We start from the raw sequence: 17,392 nt of genomic DNA on the forward strand, positions 1-17,392 counted from the left end.
AAATGAGCTCAGCACACATGCAGTTAAGACTTACTCAAGGTAACTGGTGTTTTGATCGGCTGGGCTGTTCTTTCTCCCTTCTTGGACTTGGGACAAGACATTCGGTACATGGGTTCTCCAGATAAAGTTGTAGCTTGCAGACGGTGAGCATTTTCAATAAAATGCAGTGCAGCCAAGTAAAGCCTTATACATAGAATAAGATTAAACAACATTTTAGTCAGTCCAATGTAATATTTAAAACCTATGTGTTGGGAATTTCAATACATAGGTGTTTAAATTTTTAAGCAATGCATATACCAGATCTACTTCGCAGATTTTCGTTTTTTTGCAGGTGGTTCTGGAATGCATCTCCCGCAAAAACAGGGGATCACTGTACTGTGCAAAGACAAATTGTGACCATTCCAGAACCCAAAGCTGTGTTTCAGACCTTCAAGCTCCGTGTCGTAACACCCATCCACTTCATTGGTCTGCAAGTGCAACACAAACACCAGATGTTTAATCTCAGTTTAATATATTTTTTTATTACTTGAGTGAGTTGCAAATCAATTATTTTCCTCCTCAGCTCCATCATAGTGTAGCGTCCAAACTTTGCTGAGTGTCGTTTGAGCACAGTATGACTACAATTGAAACTTCTGTGTTTAGCCCAAAAAAAAAATTTAATGATAATACCTGGAGAATCAGCCCTCGTGTCACTGCCAAGTATGGCATTTTGTGCTTTAAGTATTTCTATTATTCCAGCCTGTGTTGACTTCCACATGTAATATCTGGCTCAATAAATATTCTGGCATGTCTTCTGTAGATGTTGTGCTGGAACATTGCTATTGCTAGCCTCATTGCCCGGAAGATCAAAAAATACACAAACATTGTATAATATGCACAGTTACAAATTTGAAGCATTTATTGTAAATTCGTTACTTTTTCCTCTTTGAAAAATGAGCCCTCATTGGAATACACAGCGACTGAAAGTTTGAAAATTCCCTGCTGGAGTTCCTCCATGTAGTGGCTGACTATTCCAATATCTAACGTAAACACCGTTAAGACATTTCTGCTCTATAAAACCAAAGTTCCAATTTTTCTGGTCCGCGCCCTTGTCATGCAATGGCACATTGAAAAAATGTTCCAAAAGGCACTTTTCATAGACAATATAGTACATACGTAGCTATTCTGTAGGCTGGTGTTGAAGAGTCCATTCTATTGCAGAAATATGGGGGAAAATTAACATACACAATCGACAACTGATTTCTGCATGTATTTGCATAAAATACTTGCTGGGATAGCTTTGCTTACACATGGTCAGGCACCTCTGACAAAGTACTTGTAGAGACTTCGGGATTATATTTTTTTGATCCTGTGGGATTGGTATGTTCATTGTAGAGGTGCCTTCTGCTTTACTCTTCTGTCTTCACCACCACTGGTGCGCTCAAAACGAGGTTTCTTTTTTGGCGTTTCTTCCTCAATGCCACTTGTATGCCTTTGGGTAGAAAAATAAAATGAAACATTAACAATACATTCACTGGCTAGATGATACAAAAAAAGATTTCTATGGGTTATTGTAGTACAATGTACAGTATTGTAGATGCACTAACCTGTACTTTTGACATGTGGCTGGAAGGTTTTCATTGAAAGCTGTGTCCCAACTGAGCACATTTGGGGTTTTGTTTGACAGCTTGTGTGAGTAAACGAGGGCTTCTTTGGTGTAGCCTTCTAAAAAACAAAACAGTGAATAACTTTTACATCCCACAAACAATATCAAGGATTGCAGTATAATAACCAAAAATAATATACAAAAAATATAACCCTGGCAATGTGCTAAATGTAGCACAACAGGAGCATAACACATAGCAGCAACAAAGGAAAGAATCCTTTTTGATATTGCTGACAACACAAGCTACATCTGAGATGCCACGTAACAAAATAAAATCCCCTCATATTTATGAACAACAAACAAAGAAGCACTGCAGTCAAGTTAAGAAGTAAGCTAATGCGGGAGTCGCTGATGTCTTATGTGCCGACATCGTGAGTTCGATTCCCGCATATGACGGTGTGAATGTGTGTGAGAAACCCCCCCCCCCCCCAAAAAAGAAGCTAGCGTTAGCGAGAAGCTAACGAATGCGTTTAACATATTACTGTGTTCCCCTAGAATAAAACACCACCTTTGATGCAGTTCATCTGATAGAACTACTCAAAATACATCCACAAGTGAAAACATAGACCGTACAAAGACTGATGCTAATGTTATAAAAACGAGGGCATCATACAAACGCCAGGGAAAATACAGTTTACCATTATAGTCATCTCGAGCTCACCGCTTTACTTTGTCCGTAGTTTCCATACATTGAAGGAACTGAACCTTCAATGAGACGAAGTCTTTCGGCAAATCCTTCTCTATATTGACGGAGATTTCTGAAACACTCGTCCTTGAAATGCTTCGCGCAGACAAACAGGACTTTGCCCACAGATGTGGGAACTTCGTCCTGAAAAATGAAACTCAACCAGGCACTTCTTTGAGGTTCTGATGGTGGGGGGCGGTGTAATGAGATGTGTGGATTAATGCATCCAACTACGGAACATTTTGATTTCTCCACGTGTACCTTCGGCATCCTGGAGTTTGGGCAACTAAACTCCATTCGAGTAATAAAGATGGCGGATTTGCGAAACCGCTTGGCCACACCCATTACTTTGTTTGGCTGTCTCGCTGCAAAGACCGTGACACTAATAATTCAAAATACACAATAGAGAATAGATCAAATTGAACGGATTAAAAAATATCCCCCAAACTGATTATAAAAGCATATACATCTATAGTCTAAATTAGAAAATATCTGCAGCACCTGGAGGGATTAGATTAAACATTTCTAAAATGGAGACTTCAAGTGCACAATAAAACGTATATATTAAAAAAAAAAACTAAAAAAGTGGATTTTCTTTAAATACTAGTCTTCTTTAAATACTCAATTTTGTTTCAGTCATTCCGTGATATTAGTAACAGCATTAGTAACAGAATTTGTAATCCTTAAATTTGATTTAATTTTGTCAAATACATTTAGTCACGTGAAGAAAGTAAAACCGTTTTTCTCGCACGAAAAACTGTTGACTCGTGACACGCGCCAGTGACGTGGTCATCTGTCGGCGTCTTCTCTATGTAACAACTGTAATAGTAACACGTGAAGGAGCACGGTTTGGTGACCAACAAGACATCAAGAAAGAAATGATACGGACGGAAAGGCGTCTGTCTCCAACATGAAGTCCGCTTTTGTAGCATTAACTTTGACGATGTTAACTGCAGATCTTATACAAACGCTGTCACACAGCAGTGCTAAGGTAATATGAGTTTCACGGTCGTTTTTATTTCACTCTTTGCACAGGCGTACGGCATTATTTGATTGTCCCTGCTTACAACCTTTGAAACTGTAGTGCTATTTCTGAAATTACATCATTAATTTGCTGCTTGGAGGTTTAGCAGCCGTCGGAAACCTGATTTCATGGAGTCAGGGTTCAACAGCAAATGTTTGGATTTGGCCATTACAACCGCCGAGATATAGTCAAACCTCTACATACGAATTTAATTCGTTCCGGTACCTACTTCATATGTTGAAATATAGTATGTTGGATCAAATATTCACATAAGAATACACTTTAATTCGTTTAATTAGTTCCACAGCCAAAAAAAAAAACCATCGATAACTCCTTAATACTGCAGATAATTACACATGGCAATAGATAAATAAGAAATATGTAAAACGAAATACATTACAAAGAAATAATCAATAAAAAGCGGGTTTTATTGTGACTGTACCTTAGAGACAGGTAGGTAGATACATACATATCATGGAAAATACATTTTTTTCTTTTATATTCATTTTATTGTGCACTTGGAGTCTCCAAGATTGTAGAAAAGTGTCATCTACCCCTCCAGGTGTTGCAGAGATATTTTTATGATCTGTTTGGGGCTATTTTCTACTTTGATTAATGTGTTACTCGATTACTCTATAACTGTATTACTCGATCATTGTATGATTTTAATTATTTTATTACTCAAATTACTGCATTACTTGATTACTGTTCTACCCGATTACCATTTTATCCAATTACCATATTCAATTACCGTTTTGGTGCAAATTGGCACATTACAATGAACAAATGATCTGTGTTTTGTTAGACAGGAATACATAGATACCAGACACAACCCCTTTTCAAAGAAAAGTACTTTGCCCAGAGCCTCGACCATTTCAACTTTAATTCCATGGGGAATGGGACATTTTTTCAGCGATACCTGATCAATGGTAAGTTTTGACGAATGACTTTTTTACTTTTCAAACAACCAATAATGGTTCTTGATTTCTGTCCTGCTTCCCTCTGCAGATAAATACTGGAAGATTGGATATGGTCCAGTTTTTTTCTACACCGGCAATGAGGGGGACATCTGGGAGTTTGCCTTAAACTCCGGATTTCTTAGCGAATTGGCTGCTCAGCAAGAAGCCTTGGTCATATTTGCTGAACATGTAAGAAATGGTACATCACTTGTTTTTGTGTTGAAAGCTAAAAATAGACGACCAAGGTTATTTGGCTTCCCCATCCATATGTGACACTGGCATAAATTACTGTAGATTATATCAATTTTGGGGACAGGATCATGATGCTTTCTTGCTATATTGCGGTTGACCTTTCGCAACCTCTCTATTTTGCAGACTTTTCTTTTTTTGTATCATAGGGTTAGGGTTTAAATTAGTTTCAAATTAAAGTTAGGGTTTCAAACAAGGGTTAGGGTTAGGTTTGGGAGAAGGTTAGGATAAGGGGTTAATGGTAAAGGTTAGGGTTTAGGTGTAAGTATCACAGTAATAAATTCTACAGTTTTACGTTTTACTCATTCAGTTGTGGTCTATATAAAGTGGAACAGCGATACTTTTGTCTGAATTCCTCGTTTTCCTCATCCCTCTTTTCTACTTGTTCTGAGGTGCAACTCAGAGCAAGCTGTTTTGGTGCGGTCTCTTTAAATGCAAATGAGTTACTTCACACCCCACTCCCTCCAGGCCGCAAGATGTGCACCTCCCTTTCCGGTTGGACATATTTGTAGTTTTAGCCGAGATTGCGTTTTTGATTGAAAAGGTTTTTGATTGATTAAAATATATCAACGGCAGACGACTTGTCCATACATACTACATAATATGTAACAAAATAAATCCCCTCACAATATTTATGAACACGTCTTGTAAACAAGCACTGCAGTCAAGCTACGAGGTAAGCTAATGCTAGCGTTAGCGAGAAGCTAGCAAATGCATTTGACACCTTGTGTTCCCCAAGAATAATACAGCATCTTCAATGCAATTTATCTGATGCAACTACTCAAAATACAATCTCAAGAAGTGAAAACAGTATTACTCTTATTGTCATTTAACTTTCACAACAATCATGTTCTCCCCTCACAGAGGTACTACGGCAAGTCTCTCCCTTTTGGCAATGACTCCTTCAACATACCTCAGATTGGCCTGTTGACAGTGGAACAGGCAATTGCAGATTATGCTGTCATGATCAGTGTGTTGAAACTTCAAATGTCAGCCACAGATTGTCCGGTCATTGTTTTTGGTGGAAGGTAAGATCCGCTCTAAATCTCCACAGATGTTACAGAAGGTTGTATTGACATTTAATTATTCTACCTATATATTAAATACTGTTAATTTTAGGTTTTTGATTGATTATTTAAAGGATTCAACTAGAACAGGGGTAGGGAACCCCGGTCGTACGATAGCCATACTTTGGCTGATATCCATTTCTCCCTGCTGCATCACACCTGGTTCAAATGATCAGCTCCTCAGCAAGCTCTGTAGAAACCTGAAAGGATCCTGATCATTTGATCATCAGGTATGTTGCAGTATTGGCGAGACGGAAAATAGGCAGGATATGGCTCTTGTAGGACTAAGGTTCCCTATTCCTGAACTAAATATTGGGCTCAAATAGTTGCCATGCCAAATTACGAACTGTATTTTAGTTTCTCTGAGACTGACTCTCACTGAAAATACAACTCTATGGGCCCTATTTTGGTAGACTGCTGCCCTTGCGCTCGGCGTAAAAACAGGCGTAACTTCATTTTTGTGCCTGCCCAAGTCTAGTCTAGCATATTTGGGACCTTGGTGCGCCTCTCATGGTTGTCCATTGCAGTTTCCTCACCCCCAACTCATCCGAAATTTTGGTAACAAAAAGTACTCTGCACTAGTGTTCGTGCACTGACAGTGGTATATGTCCGTGTGTTTACAAATTATGTACACATGCTATGCCTCACCAGGCATTCCTGACATGCCTCACAGCACATCTAACAATTTGGTGACAAAAAGTAGAATACCATCCATCCATCCATCCATCCATCCATCCATCCATCCATCCATCCATCCATCCATCCATCCATCCATCCATCCATCCATCCATCCATCCATCCATCCATCCATCCACCCACCCATCCATCCATCCATCCATCCATCCATCCATCCATCCATCCATCCATTCCGCTTATCCGGGGTCGGGTCGCGGGCGCAGCAGCTTTAGGAGGGACTCCCAGACTTCCCTCTTCCCAGCCACTTCATCCAGCTCATCCCGGGGGATCCCAAGGCGTTCCCAGGCCAGCTGAGAGACATAGTCTCTCCAGCGCGTCCTGGGTCGTCCCCGGGGTCTGCTACCGGTGGAACATGCCCGGAACACCTCCCCAGGGAAGTGTCCAGGAGGCATCCTGATGAGATGCCCGAGCCACCTCATCTGGCTCCTCTCAACGTGAAGGAGTAGCGACTCTACTCCGAGTCTCTCCCGGATGACCGAGCTTCTCACCCTATCTCTAAGGGAGAGCCCGGACATCCTGCGGAAAAAACTCATTTCGGCCGCTTGTATCCCGGATCCCGTTCTTTCGGTCACGACCCATAGCTCGTGATCATAGGTAAGGGTAGGAGCGTAAATCGACCGGTAAATTGAGAGCTTTGCCTTTTGGCTCAGCTCTCTCTTTACCACAACGGACCGGTACAGCGTTCGCATTACTGCCGACGCTGCACCGATCCGCCTGTGCATCTCGCGCTCCATCCTCCCCTCCCTCGTGAACAAGACCCCAAGATACTTGAACTCCTCCACTTGGGGCAGGATCTCATCCCCGATCCAGAGATGGCATTCCACCCTTTTCCGACCAAGGACCATGGACTCGGATTTGGACATCCCGACCGCTTCACACTCGGCTGCGAACCGCTCCAGTGAGAGCTGGAACTCACGGCCTGAAGAAGCCAACAGCACCACGTCGTCTGCAGAAGGCAGAGACGCGATGCTGAGGTCCCCAAACCGGACCCCCTCAACGCCTCGGCTGCGCCTAGAAATTCTGTCCATAAAAATTATGAACAGAATCGTTGACAAAGGGCAGCCTTGGCGGAGTCCAACCCTCACTGGGAACGAATACGACTAACTGCCGGAAATGCGGACCAAACTCTGGCATCGGTGATACAGGGACCGAACCGCCCTTATCAGTTGGCTCGGCACCCCGTACCCCCGAAGCACCCTCCACAGAACCTCCCTTCTCCAAGTCCACAAAACATATGTGGACTGGTTGGGCGAACTCCCATGCACCCTCGAGGATCCTGCCGAGGGTGTAGAGCTGGTCCACTGTTCCACGGCCAGGACGAAAGCCACACTGCTCCTCCTAAATCCGAGGTTCGACCTCCCGACGGACCCTCCTCTCCAGCACCCCTGAATAGACCTTACCAGGGAGGCTGAGGAGTGTGATTCCCCTGTAATTGGAACACACCCTCCGGTCCCCCTTCTTAAAGAATACATACCAGGCTAACTAAATTATGTAGCTCTGATGATATAGCATTCGATTGAGGTGCAAGCAGACAAATTCGACACTTCGCACACAGTGGATGTCATGGTATTTTATTCATTAATATAACAACAGCATGGGATGATGAATTATTGTCGAAATAACACAATTGAACAAACTATAATAAATATCTTAAAAACAGGGATAAGAATTTTCCGGGGATCCGCGGATTTCCGTGTTTTTTTTTTTTTTCCGTCTAAAGTATTTTCGGGAATCATGTAAATCCTTTGAGAAAATTATTTTTTTATACATGGGCTAGCTGGCCGGGCAATGTTAACCTCGGTGACTCTCGCGGGCATTCCCCCGCCCGCCGTGACAGCGTATATCCCTTCCCCCGCTACTTTTCCGTGCTTTTTCACATTTGCCATTCTCATCCCTGTAAAAATAATTTAATCGCACACCTATCGCAATTGAACAGTGCAGGTGTGTTTGGTTTCTCACTAGTACACAAAATCGGGGGTTGGCAGGCAGTCCTCAAATGCCCCTGATACATGATGCACGGCATCCGTGAGGGCCCGAAGTGTGATTTTACAGTTTATCTAACAATGTCTTGCACTGTCCGCAACGAGTCTATTTCTGTTTCTGCAATATCAAATATGGCGTACTCAGGCATACTGCATTTGGAACACCCTGACTATGCTGCAAATGAGGGATAGTGCAAGGATTGGGTGGAAAAAGACTAGCTCCATTCATTGCTTTACATTTGTTACACATGATGATCTTTGATTCAGGAACTTTGTGATCAGGTAATTGTTAGAAGACTGCCGCGAAAACATGTCAGCGTTCTGTACAATTACAGTACAATTACTAATACAATTAGTGATAACTAGATCTATGATTACATAAAAATATGTATCATGAACATTTTTTGGCATGTTATTGAAATGAATTGTGGGGTTTTACCCTTGGCATTTTTTACATCAAGGGGTGGAAACAACATGCAGTACTAATTACAAGGATATTGAGGTATATTTTTATATACCCATACACAGGACTGTCTCAGAAAATTAGAATATTGTAATAAAGTTCTTTATTTTCTGAAATGCAATTAAAAAAACAAAAATGTCATACATTCTGGATTCGTTACAAATCAACTGAAATATTGCAAACCTTTTATTATTTTAATTATGCTGATTATGGCATACAGCTTAAGAAAACTCAAATGTCCTATCTCAAAATATTAGAATATCATGAAAAAGTATACTAGTAGGGTATTCAACTAATCACTTGAATCATCTAATTAACTCCTGAGCCTTGAAAAACACTTAGCTTGGTTCAGTAAACTAAATCACAAGTATGGGGAAGACTGCTGATCTGACTGCTGTCCAGAGGACCGTCATTGACACCCTCCATCAGGAGGGTAAGACACAAAAAGAAATTTCTCAGAGCAAGCTGTTCACAGATTGCAGTTTCAAAGCACATCCACAAAAAGTCTGTTGGAAGGGGGAAATGTGGCAGGAAATGCTGCACAACCAAGAGAGATGACCGCAGCCTTAACAGCATTGTGAAGAATTTGGTGGAACTTCAAAGACAGTGAACTAAAGCTGGAGTCCAGGTAACAAAAGCCACTGTTCACAGACGTGTCCGGGAAATGCGCTACAATAGCCGTATTCCCATGGTCAAGCCACTTCTGAACTCAAGACAACGGAAGAAGCGTCTGACTTGGGCTATGGAAAAGAAGCACTGGACAGTTGCAGAGTGGTCCAAAGTCCTCTTTTCAGACGAAAGCAAGTTTTGTATTTCATTTGGAAGTCAAGGCGCCAGAGTCTGGAGAAAGGCTGGAGTGGAGCAAAATCCAAGGAGCTTGAAATCCAGTGTGAAGTTCACACAGTCAGCGATGGTTTGGGGAGCCATGTCAGCTGCTGGTGTTGGTCCACTGTGTTTCATCAAGTCCAGAGTAAATGCAGATTTTAGAGCACTACATGCTTCCGTCTGCTGAAAAGCTCTATGGAGATGATGATTTCATTTTCCAGCATGATCTGGCCGGTGCCCACAGTGCCAAAACCAGTAAATGGTGTACTGACCATGGCATTACTGTCCTCGATTGGCCTGCCAATTCCCCTGACCTGAACCCCATTAGAGAATTTGTGGGGTATTGTGAAGAAGAAGCTGTAAGACACCAGACCCAACAATGCAAATGAGCTAAAGACCGCTATTGAAGCATCCTGGGCATCCATAACACCTCAGCAATGCCACAGGCTGATTGCCTCCATGCCACGCCGCATTGGTTGCAGTAATCCGTGCAAAAGGATTCCCAATCAAGTACTGAGTGCATTAATGGACATTTTCAAATATTTGAATTTGTTTTGCTGTTATAAATCTTTTCTTTACTTGTGTCACGGATCGGAGTGTGGAAATGGAGCTGGGGCGACCAAGTGCAGCTTGGACCAGGGTTAATTGACGAACTCAAAAGACATACTCGGCAAACTAACATAACTCACTGACAATATCAATAACAGGAACCGAACAGAGACGTGAGACAAAACAGACAGGGTGGCCTTCCATGACAGCAGCAAATGCATGCAGGCAATGCTCCGACAGGGAGTGACACACAAACAGAACTTAAATACAACACAGGTAACAAGAGGCAGGTGAGTATGATTACACTAATCACGGGCACACAGGAAGGGAGGGGCGAGCACACAGACACACAGAGACGATGACAATCTACGCACATAACCAAACTGGGGACGAGACATGACAGAACCCCCCCACAAGGGACGGCTCCCGACGTCCCAAAAACCCAACCCCCCACGGCGGCACGCGGGGGGTTAGCGCACCAGTCCAGACGACCCTACTGGTCTCTGAAATAGCCTGAACCGCGCACGACGGCGACTTGGGGCACAGAACCGCACTCGGCGGCGACTTGGGGCACAGAACCGCACTCGGGCGGCGACTTGGGAAACAGAACCGCACTCGGGCGGCAACTTGGGGAACCGAACCGCACCGCGCTCGGGCGGCGACTTGGGGAACCGAACCGCACTCGGGCGGTGACTTGGGGAACAGAACTGCACGCAGCGGCGGTCAGGGGCCCAGGGCCACAATCGCGGCACCCACTGGGGGCCTGACGCGCAAACGGCAGCAACTTGGGGAACAGAACTGCACGCAGCGGCGGTCAGGGGCCCAGGGCCACAATCGCGGCACCCACTGGGGGCCTGACGCGCAATCGGCAGCAACTTGGGGAACAGAACTGCACTCGGCAGCGGTCAGGGGCCCAGGGCCACAATCGCAGCACACACTGGGGGCCTGACGCGCAATCGGCAGCAACTTAGGGAACAGAACCGCACTCGGACGGCAACTTTGAGCACAGAACCGCACTCGGGCGGCGACTTGGGGACAGAACCGTAATCGGCGGCAACCCGGGGAAACAGAACCGCTGACGGCGGCCACTCAGGGACAGAACCGCAAACGGCGGCAACCTGGGGCACAGAACCGCTCTCGGGCGGCGACTTGGGGGACAGAACCGCACTCGGGCGGCGATTTGGGGAACCGAACCGCACTCGGGCCGCAACTCACACAAACCCGCACTCGGGCGGCTACACACACAAACCCGCACTCTGGCGGCAAAAAAAAAGTCCTCGCCGCAATCAGCGGCACTCGAAAGTCCGGACCGCGATCAACGGCATTCGTAAGGCGGAGCTGTGGCAGCAGCAAGAGCCACCACGCGCTGCAGCAGTGGGACGATCGCGGGTCCGGTGCAGCTGGCTTGAAGTCGGGTGGCGTCAAAGGGCCCTGCGACCCTGGGGTGGAGCCCGATGGCGACCGCGAGTCTGATGACGCCGGGAGGCACTCCGATGGCGGCCGCGGGTCCGGTGTCGCGGCAGTGGAGTCCGATCGCGGCCGCGAAGCTGCTGTCGCCAGAAGCACTCCGATGGCGACCACGAGTCTGATGACGCCGGGAGGCACTCCGATGGCGGCCGCGGGTCCGGCATCGCGGCAGTGGAGTCCGATCGCGGCCGCGAAGCTGCTGTCGCCAGAAGCACTCCGATGGCGACCGCGAGTCTGATGACGCCGGGAGGCACTCCGATGGCGGCCGCGGGTCCGGCGTCGCTGGAGCGAAGTCCGATGGCGCTGGAACCTGCTCGGACGATGGACGTGGATCGGGCGTCGCAGTGGGAGCTGGTGGTGGAGGGAGGTCCAAGCGCTGGTCGCTGTAGTGGTCGGAGCATTCTGTCACGAATCGGAGTGTGGAAATGGAGCTGGGGCGACCAAGTGCAGCTTGGACCAGGGTTTATTGACGAACTCAAAAGACATACTCGGCAAACTAACATAACTCACTGACAATATCAATAACAGGAACCGAACAGTGACGTGAGACAAAACAGACAGGGTGGCCTTCCATGACAGCAGCAACTGCATGCAGGCAATGCTCCGACAGGGAGTGACACACAAACAGAACTTAAATACAACACAGGTAACAAGAGGCAGGTGAGTATGATTACACTAATCACGGGCACACAGGAAGGGAGGGGCGAGCACACAGAGACGATGACAATCTACGCACATAACCAAACTGGGGACGAGACATGACAACTTGATCTGAGGAAATATTCTAATATTTTGAGATAGGATGTTTGAGTTTTCTTAAGCTGTAAGCCATAATCAGCAATATTAAAAATAATAAAAGGCTTGCAATATTTCAGTTGATTTGTAATGAATCCAGAATGTATGACATTTTTGTTTTTTTAATTGCATTTCAGAAAATAAAGAACTTTATCACAATATTTTAATTTTCTGTGACAGTCCTGTAATAGTGAATTTACAACTTAACCTTAAAGTTACAGTCTGGTAAGTAAAAGTGATTGACATGCATATAGACCTCGTGGCGCCTTCCAAGGAGAGAAGACAAAGAGTTGCATGCCCCCACCCAGTTTATGGTTGCTTGAAGGTGTCATCGGTTTCTTGCTGGAGAGGAAGGTAATTGCCCCTATTGTGACCATTTGCCTCAAGGGGAACAGAGCCCACAGAGGCATTTGCGATTAGTTAATTTGCATATTCAAGCCAGACCCAAAAGGAGAGGGTCACGGGAGCAGAGAGAGACACGAGGAGACTCGTGCGGACACAGAGGTGTGCAAATACAAGTTAACGAGGAAACATCAGCATGAGCAGGAATAAAATATTTTCCTAACCAAGATCCCTGTGTCATGAGAAGTAATTTTCCCATAACCACCCAGCGCCGGGATGGACCCACATCTCAGAAAATACACAATATTCTACCTTCACATTCTGCCTTTGTGTGTCAGAGACTGTGAGGAGGTATTTATTAAACTTTGTTAAAGTTTGAAATGGAGCGAACTATGTATCTGGTATTTGTGTTAAAAAATGTCTTTGAGTGACAAAAAAATCTCAACAATTTCTCGCAGCACAAACATTAACTCAAATACGTAATAAAAATACTAAAATGTTTTATATCCTACTTTTGTAAAGGTTTACCCTAACATGAATTTGTCTCATTATTCTCTTCAGTTACTCAAAGTTTACCCTAACATGCATCTGTCTCATTATTCTCTTCAGTTATGGTGGAATGCTTTCTGTCTATATGAGAATAAAGTATCCAAATCTTGTGGCTGGAGCTCTTGCTGCTAGTGCACCCATACTGTCAACTGCTGGGCTGGATGATCCAAGGCAGTTTTTTAGAGATGTCACTGCTGTAAGTTGGATGGATATGCTGTTTTATCATTATCAGTATCATTTATAATTATTATTGTTTTCATCATTATGATCGTTACATTTTTACCACCACAGTGACAGCGATTAGCTTTTTCTGTCCAGTTAAAACGGTAACCTACAAATCATTTCACTAGGTTTTTGGTGATTTTGATTATGTATGACAGTGGAAATACGCTTTGAACAAAAATACCACTGATGTGCAAATCAATTGCACGAGAGTATCCGGTGGAATCAGCATGAAATGATGTGATAATACGAATGAACAAAAGTAATGAAATCTAGTCTATACTGTATATTCATTTATTGTGCGATAATATTTGCCATCAATGACATTTCAAATATGTCTACAGGAGTTTATTTTGCCTGTGCCTACTTGTTATTGTTATGGACAGTGCTGGTTTGCTCCTGTCTTTCAAACTCACTTTTTAGTGACGCAAAATCTGCCATCGAAATTTGTCCTCGTGTTTTGAAAACGGCTATAAAACTGGATTTTCTTGCAAACAGAACTCTATTTGTAGACTATTACAATTGCCATCAACTCCCTGTATTTTTTCAAACATTGCTTTTGTTTTATTTTTCTTAAACAGGATTTTGAAAACATTTCTCAAGAATGCAGAAATGCAGTAAAAGGAGCTTTTCATCAGCTGAAAGAATTAGGTGAACGGAGAGGTAAATTATGTAATTTGTTCCATGGACTATTCCACAGGTGTCAAACTCAAGGCCCGGGGGCTGGATCCGGCCCACCATACCATTTTATGTGACCTGCGAAAGCAGATCATGTCAACTTCCATAATCATTGCTAAAATCTCTACCAAATTTTCAAAATGGCATGTGTGATAATTAATATTGAGATTTTGCAATAATTATTTTGTTACCGGGCGGCTCGGTGGTGCACTGGGTAGCACGTCCGCCTCACAGTTAGCAGGGTGCGGGTTCGATTCAACCTCCGGCCCTCCCTGTGTGGAGTTTGCATGTTCTCCCCGGGCCCGTGTGGGATTTCTCCGGGCACTCCGGTTTGCTCCCACATCGCAAAAACATGCTTGGTTGGCCGATTGAGCACTCCAAATTGTCCCTAGGTGTGAGTGCGAGTGCAAATGGTTGTTTGTCTCTATGTGCCCTGCGATTGGCTGGCAACCGGTTCAGGGTGTCCCCCGCCTACTGCCCATTGACGGCTGGGATAGGCTCCATCCAGCACACCCGCGACCCCCGTGGGGACTAAGCGGTTCCGAAAATTGATGGATATTTTGTTACCCTTTTTACAGTAATTTGAGCAATAATTGAACAAACTATAATGTCTTATTTAAAAACTAGCAATCCATCACTTTGTGGTGTATATGCAGTTGTATGAGACAAACATTTGGTGTCACCCTCATAACAGCAATCTGAGGGAAACTGTGTGTGAAACAAAGTGGCCCGCGATAAAAATTAGTTTGACACCCCTGTGAAATAAAAACCAGATACATTTGAATTTGGTGTTTTTAGACTTTAAATGTAAAAATGTGTAATTTTTATCTTAATTTTTTTAGAGTACAGTAAAATTCAGTCCACATTCGCCCTGTGTAAGCGTCCATCATCTGCTCAGGACATCCACCAGCTAAATGGCTTTCTGAGGAACGCATTCACACTCATGGCCATGTTGGATTATCCTTACAGCACTCAGTTCATGGACAAGATGCCTGCAAATCCTGTGAAGGTACTCATTGTTTTATACGGTGCTAGGGTAGAGGATGACATTTTTTGGGGAATCCTGCAGTACTCCCATGATCCCAATCACGGGATTGGGACGGGACAGGATAAAAAAATGTCCTCGAGCAGACCGTGATTATCTAGTAGAAAAAAAGGTAGATTCCATGAGGTGAAAGCTGGTGACAAACAGTTCAATAAATAAGTCAAATTCAACTTTACTTTTCGTTTGTTTACAGTATTTTCCACATCATCAGGCGCACTTAAACGCCTTTATTTTCTCAAAAATTGAAGGGGCGCCTTTTAATAAGGTGCACGTTTTGTGTGGACCTAATTCCAAAATCTATAAACGATGTACCGTATTTTCCGCCCTAAAAGGCGCACCGGGTTATAAGGCGCACCTTCAATGAACGGCCCATTTTAAAACTTTGTCCATATATAAGGCGCACCGGATTATAAGGCGCATAAAATAGAAGCTATACTGCATCAAACTGAGGTTGACTAGGGTTGCGGTATGCATCCACTAGCCAATAACCAACGAGCCCTCTGTAAACAATCGCGTTTCTCAAACGATCTCCTATAAAATGATCAGAACTGACTAAAGTTCGATCTAACGCATTGGTACTACTTACCTACGTTTCCCTTCCATATCGATCCGTAGATTTACTCGAAACATTAACAGAGCAGCCTATTTTGACATGAAATAGCCTGGTACGTATAGCAGCTATCGCAATAGCATTAGCCATCCGCAAAGTCTCACGAGCCTCAGCTCGCAATCTCCCATGAGCCTCAGCAAAGTGTAAACAATCGCGTTTCTCAAACGATCTCCTATAAAATGATCGGAACTGACTAAAGTTCGATCTAACGCATTGGTACTACTTACCTATGTTTCCCTTCCATATCGATCCGTAGATTTACTCGAAACATTAACAGAGCAGCCTATTTTCACATGAAATAGCCTGGTACGTATAGCAGCTATCGCAATAGCATTAGCCATCCGCAAAGTCTCACGAGCCTCAGCTCGCAATCTCCCATGAGCCTCAGCAAAGTGTAAACAATCGCGTTTCTCAAACAATCTCCTATAAAATGATCGGAACTGACTAAAGTTCGATCTAACGCATTGGTACTACTTACCTATGTTTCCCTTCCATATCGATCCGTAGATTTACTCGAAACATTAACAGAGCAGCCTATTTTGACATGAAATAGCCTGGTACGTATAGCAGCTATCGCAATAGCATTAGCCATCCGCAAAGTCTCACTAGCCTCAGCTCGCAATCTCCCATGAGCCTCAGCGAAGTGTAAACAATCGCGTTTCTCAAACGATCTCCTATAAAATGATCGGAACTGACTAAAGTTCGATCTAACGCATTGGTACTACTTACCTATGTTTCCCTTCCATATCGATCCGTAGATTTACTCGAAACATTAACAGAGCAGCCTATTTTGACATGAAATAGCCTGGTACGTATAGCAGCTATCGCAATAGCATTAGCCATCCGCAAAGTCTCACGAGCCTCAGCTCGCAATCTCCCATGAGCCTCAGCAAAGTGTAAACAATCGCGTTTCTCAAACGATCTCCTATAAAATGATCGGAACTGACTAAAGTTCGATCTAACGCATTGGTACTACTTACCTATGTTTCCCTTCCATATCGATCCGTAGATTTACTCGAAACATTAACAGAGCAGCCTATTTTGACATGAAATAGCCTCGCGGGTACAACAGCTATTCGGTGACGCCCCCTGACTACAGTTGCCGTAATGCTGGGAAGCGATGCGACCTTGTAATTTACTAGTCGTACTAAAACGTACTGAAACATTTTGGCAGAGCACTGTGTACAACCAGTATGGATCAACAAATTCATCAGTTGATCCATATATAAGGCGCACTGGCCTATAAGGCGCACTGTCGGCTTTTGAGAAAATTTTAGGTTTTTAGGTGCGCCTTTTAGGGCGGAAAATACGGTAATATGTAGACCCGATGAACCAATCAGAGGACATTACATTTTCTGTAGATCGGGGCGGTAACCGTAACCAATCAGACTGTACATAATACGTAGCGTACGTCTCTCCACCGCTATTGATGGATACGATCGGTTTGTGCAAAGCAAACAGCATTTGGACCCTTTAAAATGGCATTGACAAAGAGACATGCTTACGAGTCACAATTCAAGCTTTCTGGAAAGCTGGGAAC

The 17,392-nt window shown here is 44.0% G+C and overlaps 1 protein-coding gene and 1 long non-coding RNA gene across 3 annotated transcripts in view; one reads left to right on the forward strand and one right to left on the reverse strand.

The window, feature by feature from the left end:
• Positions 1 to 875: 875 nt before the first annotated feature.
• On the reverse strand, positions 876 to 1,971 carry LOC119127556. The gene is made up of 2 exons (XR_005098841.1): positions 1,587 to 1,971; positions 876 to 1,471 (listed from the first exon to the last, which is right to left on the reverse strand). It is a non-coding gene; the product is annotated as an uncharacterized LOC119127556 (long non-coding RNA).
• Positions 1,972 to 3,124: 1,153 nt separating this feature from the next.
• dpp7 (dipeptidyl-peptidase 7) overlaps positions 3,125 to 17,392 on the forward strand; it is a 62,247-nt gene continuing 47,979 nt past the window's right edge. Inside the window, exons 1-7 of one of the 2 annotated variants that reach the window (XM_037259495.1) lie at positions 3,125 to 3,321; positions 4,160 to 4,283; positions 4,363 to 4,502; positions 5,427 to 5,590; positions 13,358 to 13,493; positions 14,101 to 14,182; positions 15,040 to 15,206. In XM_037259495.1, the coding sequence (XP_037115390.1) occupies positions 3,241 to 3,321; positions 4,160 to 4,283; positions 4,363 to 4,502; positions 5,427 to 5,590; positions 13,358 to 13,493; positions 14,101 to 14,182; positions 15,040 to 15,206 (894 nt within the window). In that variant the 5' untranslated portion in view covers positions 3,125 to 3,240. The remainder of the gene's footprint in view (positions 3,322 to 4,159; positions 4,284 to 4,362; positions 4,503 to 5,426; positions 5,591 to 13,357; positions 13,494 to 14,100; positions 14,183 to 15,039; positions 15,207 to 17,392) is intronic. The other variant, XM_037259496.1, reaches the window with a different exon arrangement.

This window comes from Syngnathus acus, chromosome 9 (assembly GCF_901709675.1).
Source record: "Syngnathus acus chromosome 9, fSynAcu1.2, whole genome shotgun sequence".
Lineage (NCBI taxonomy): Eukaryota > Metazoa > Chordata > Actinopteri > Syngnathiformes > Syngnathidae > Syngnathus > Syngnathus acus.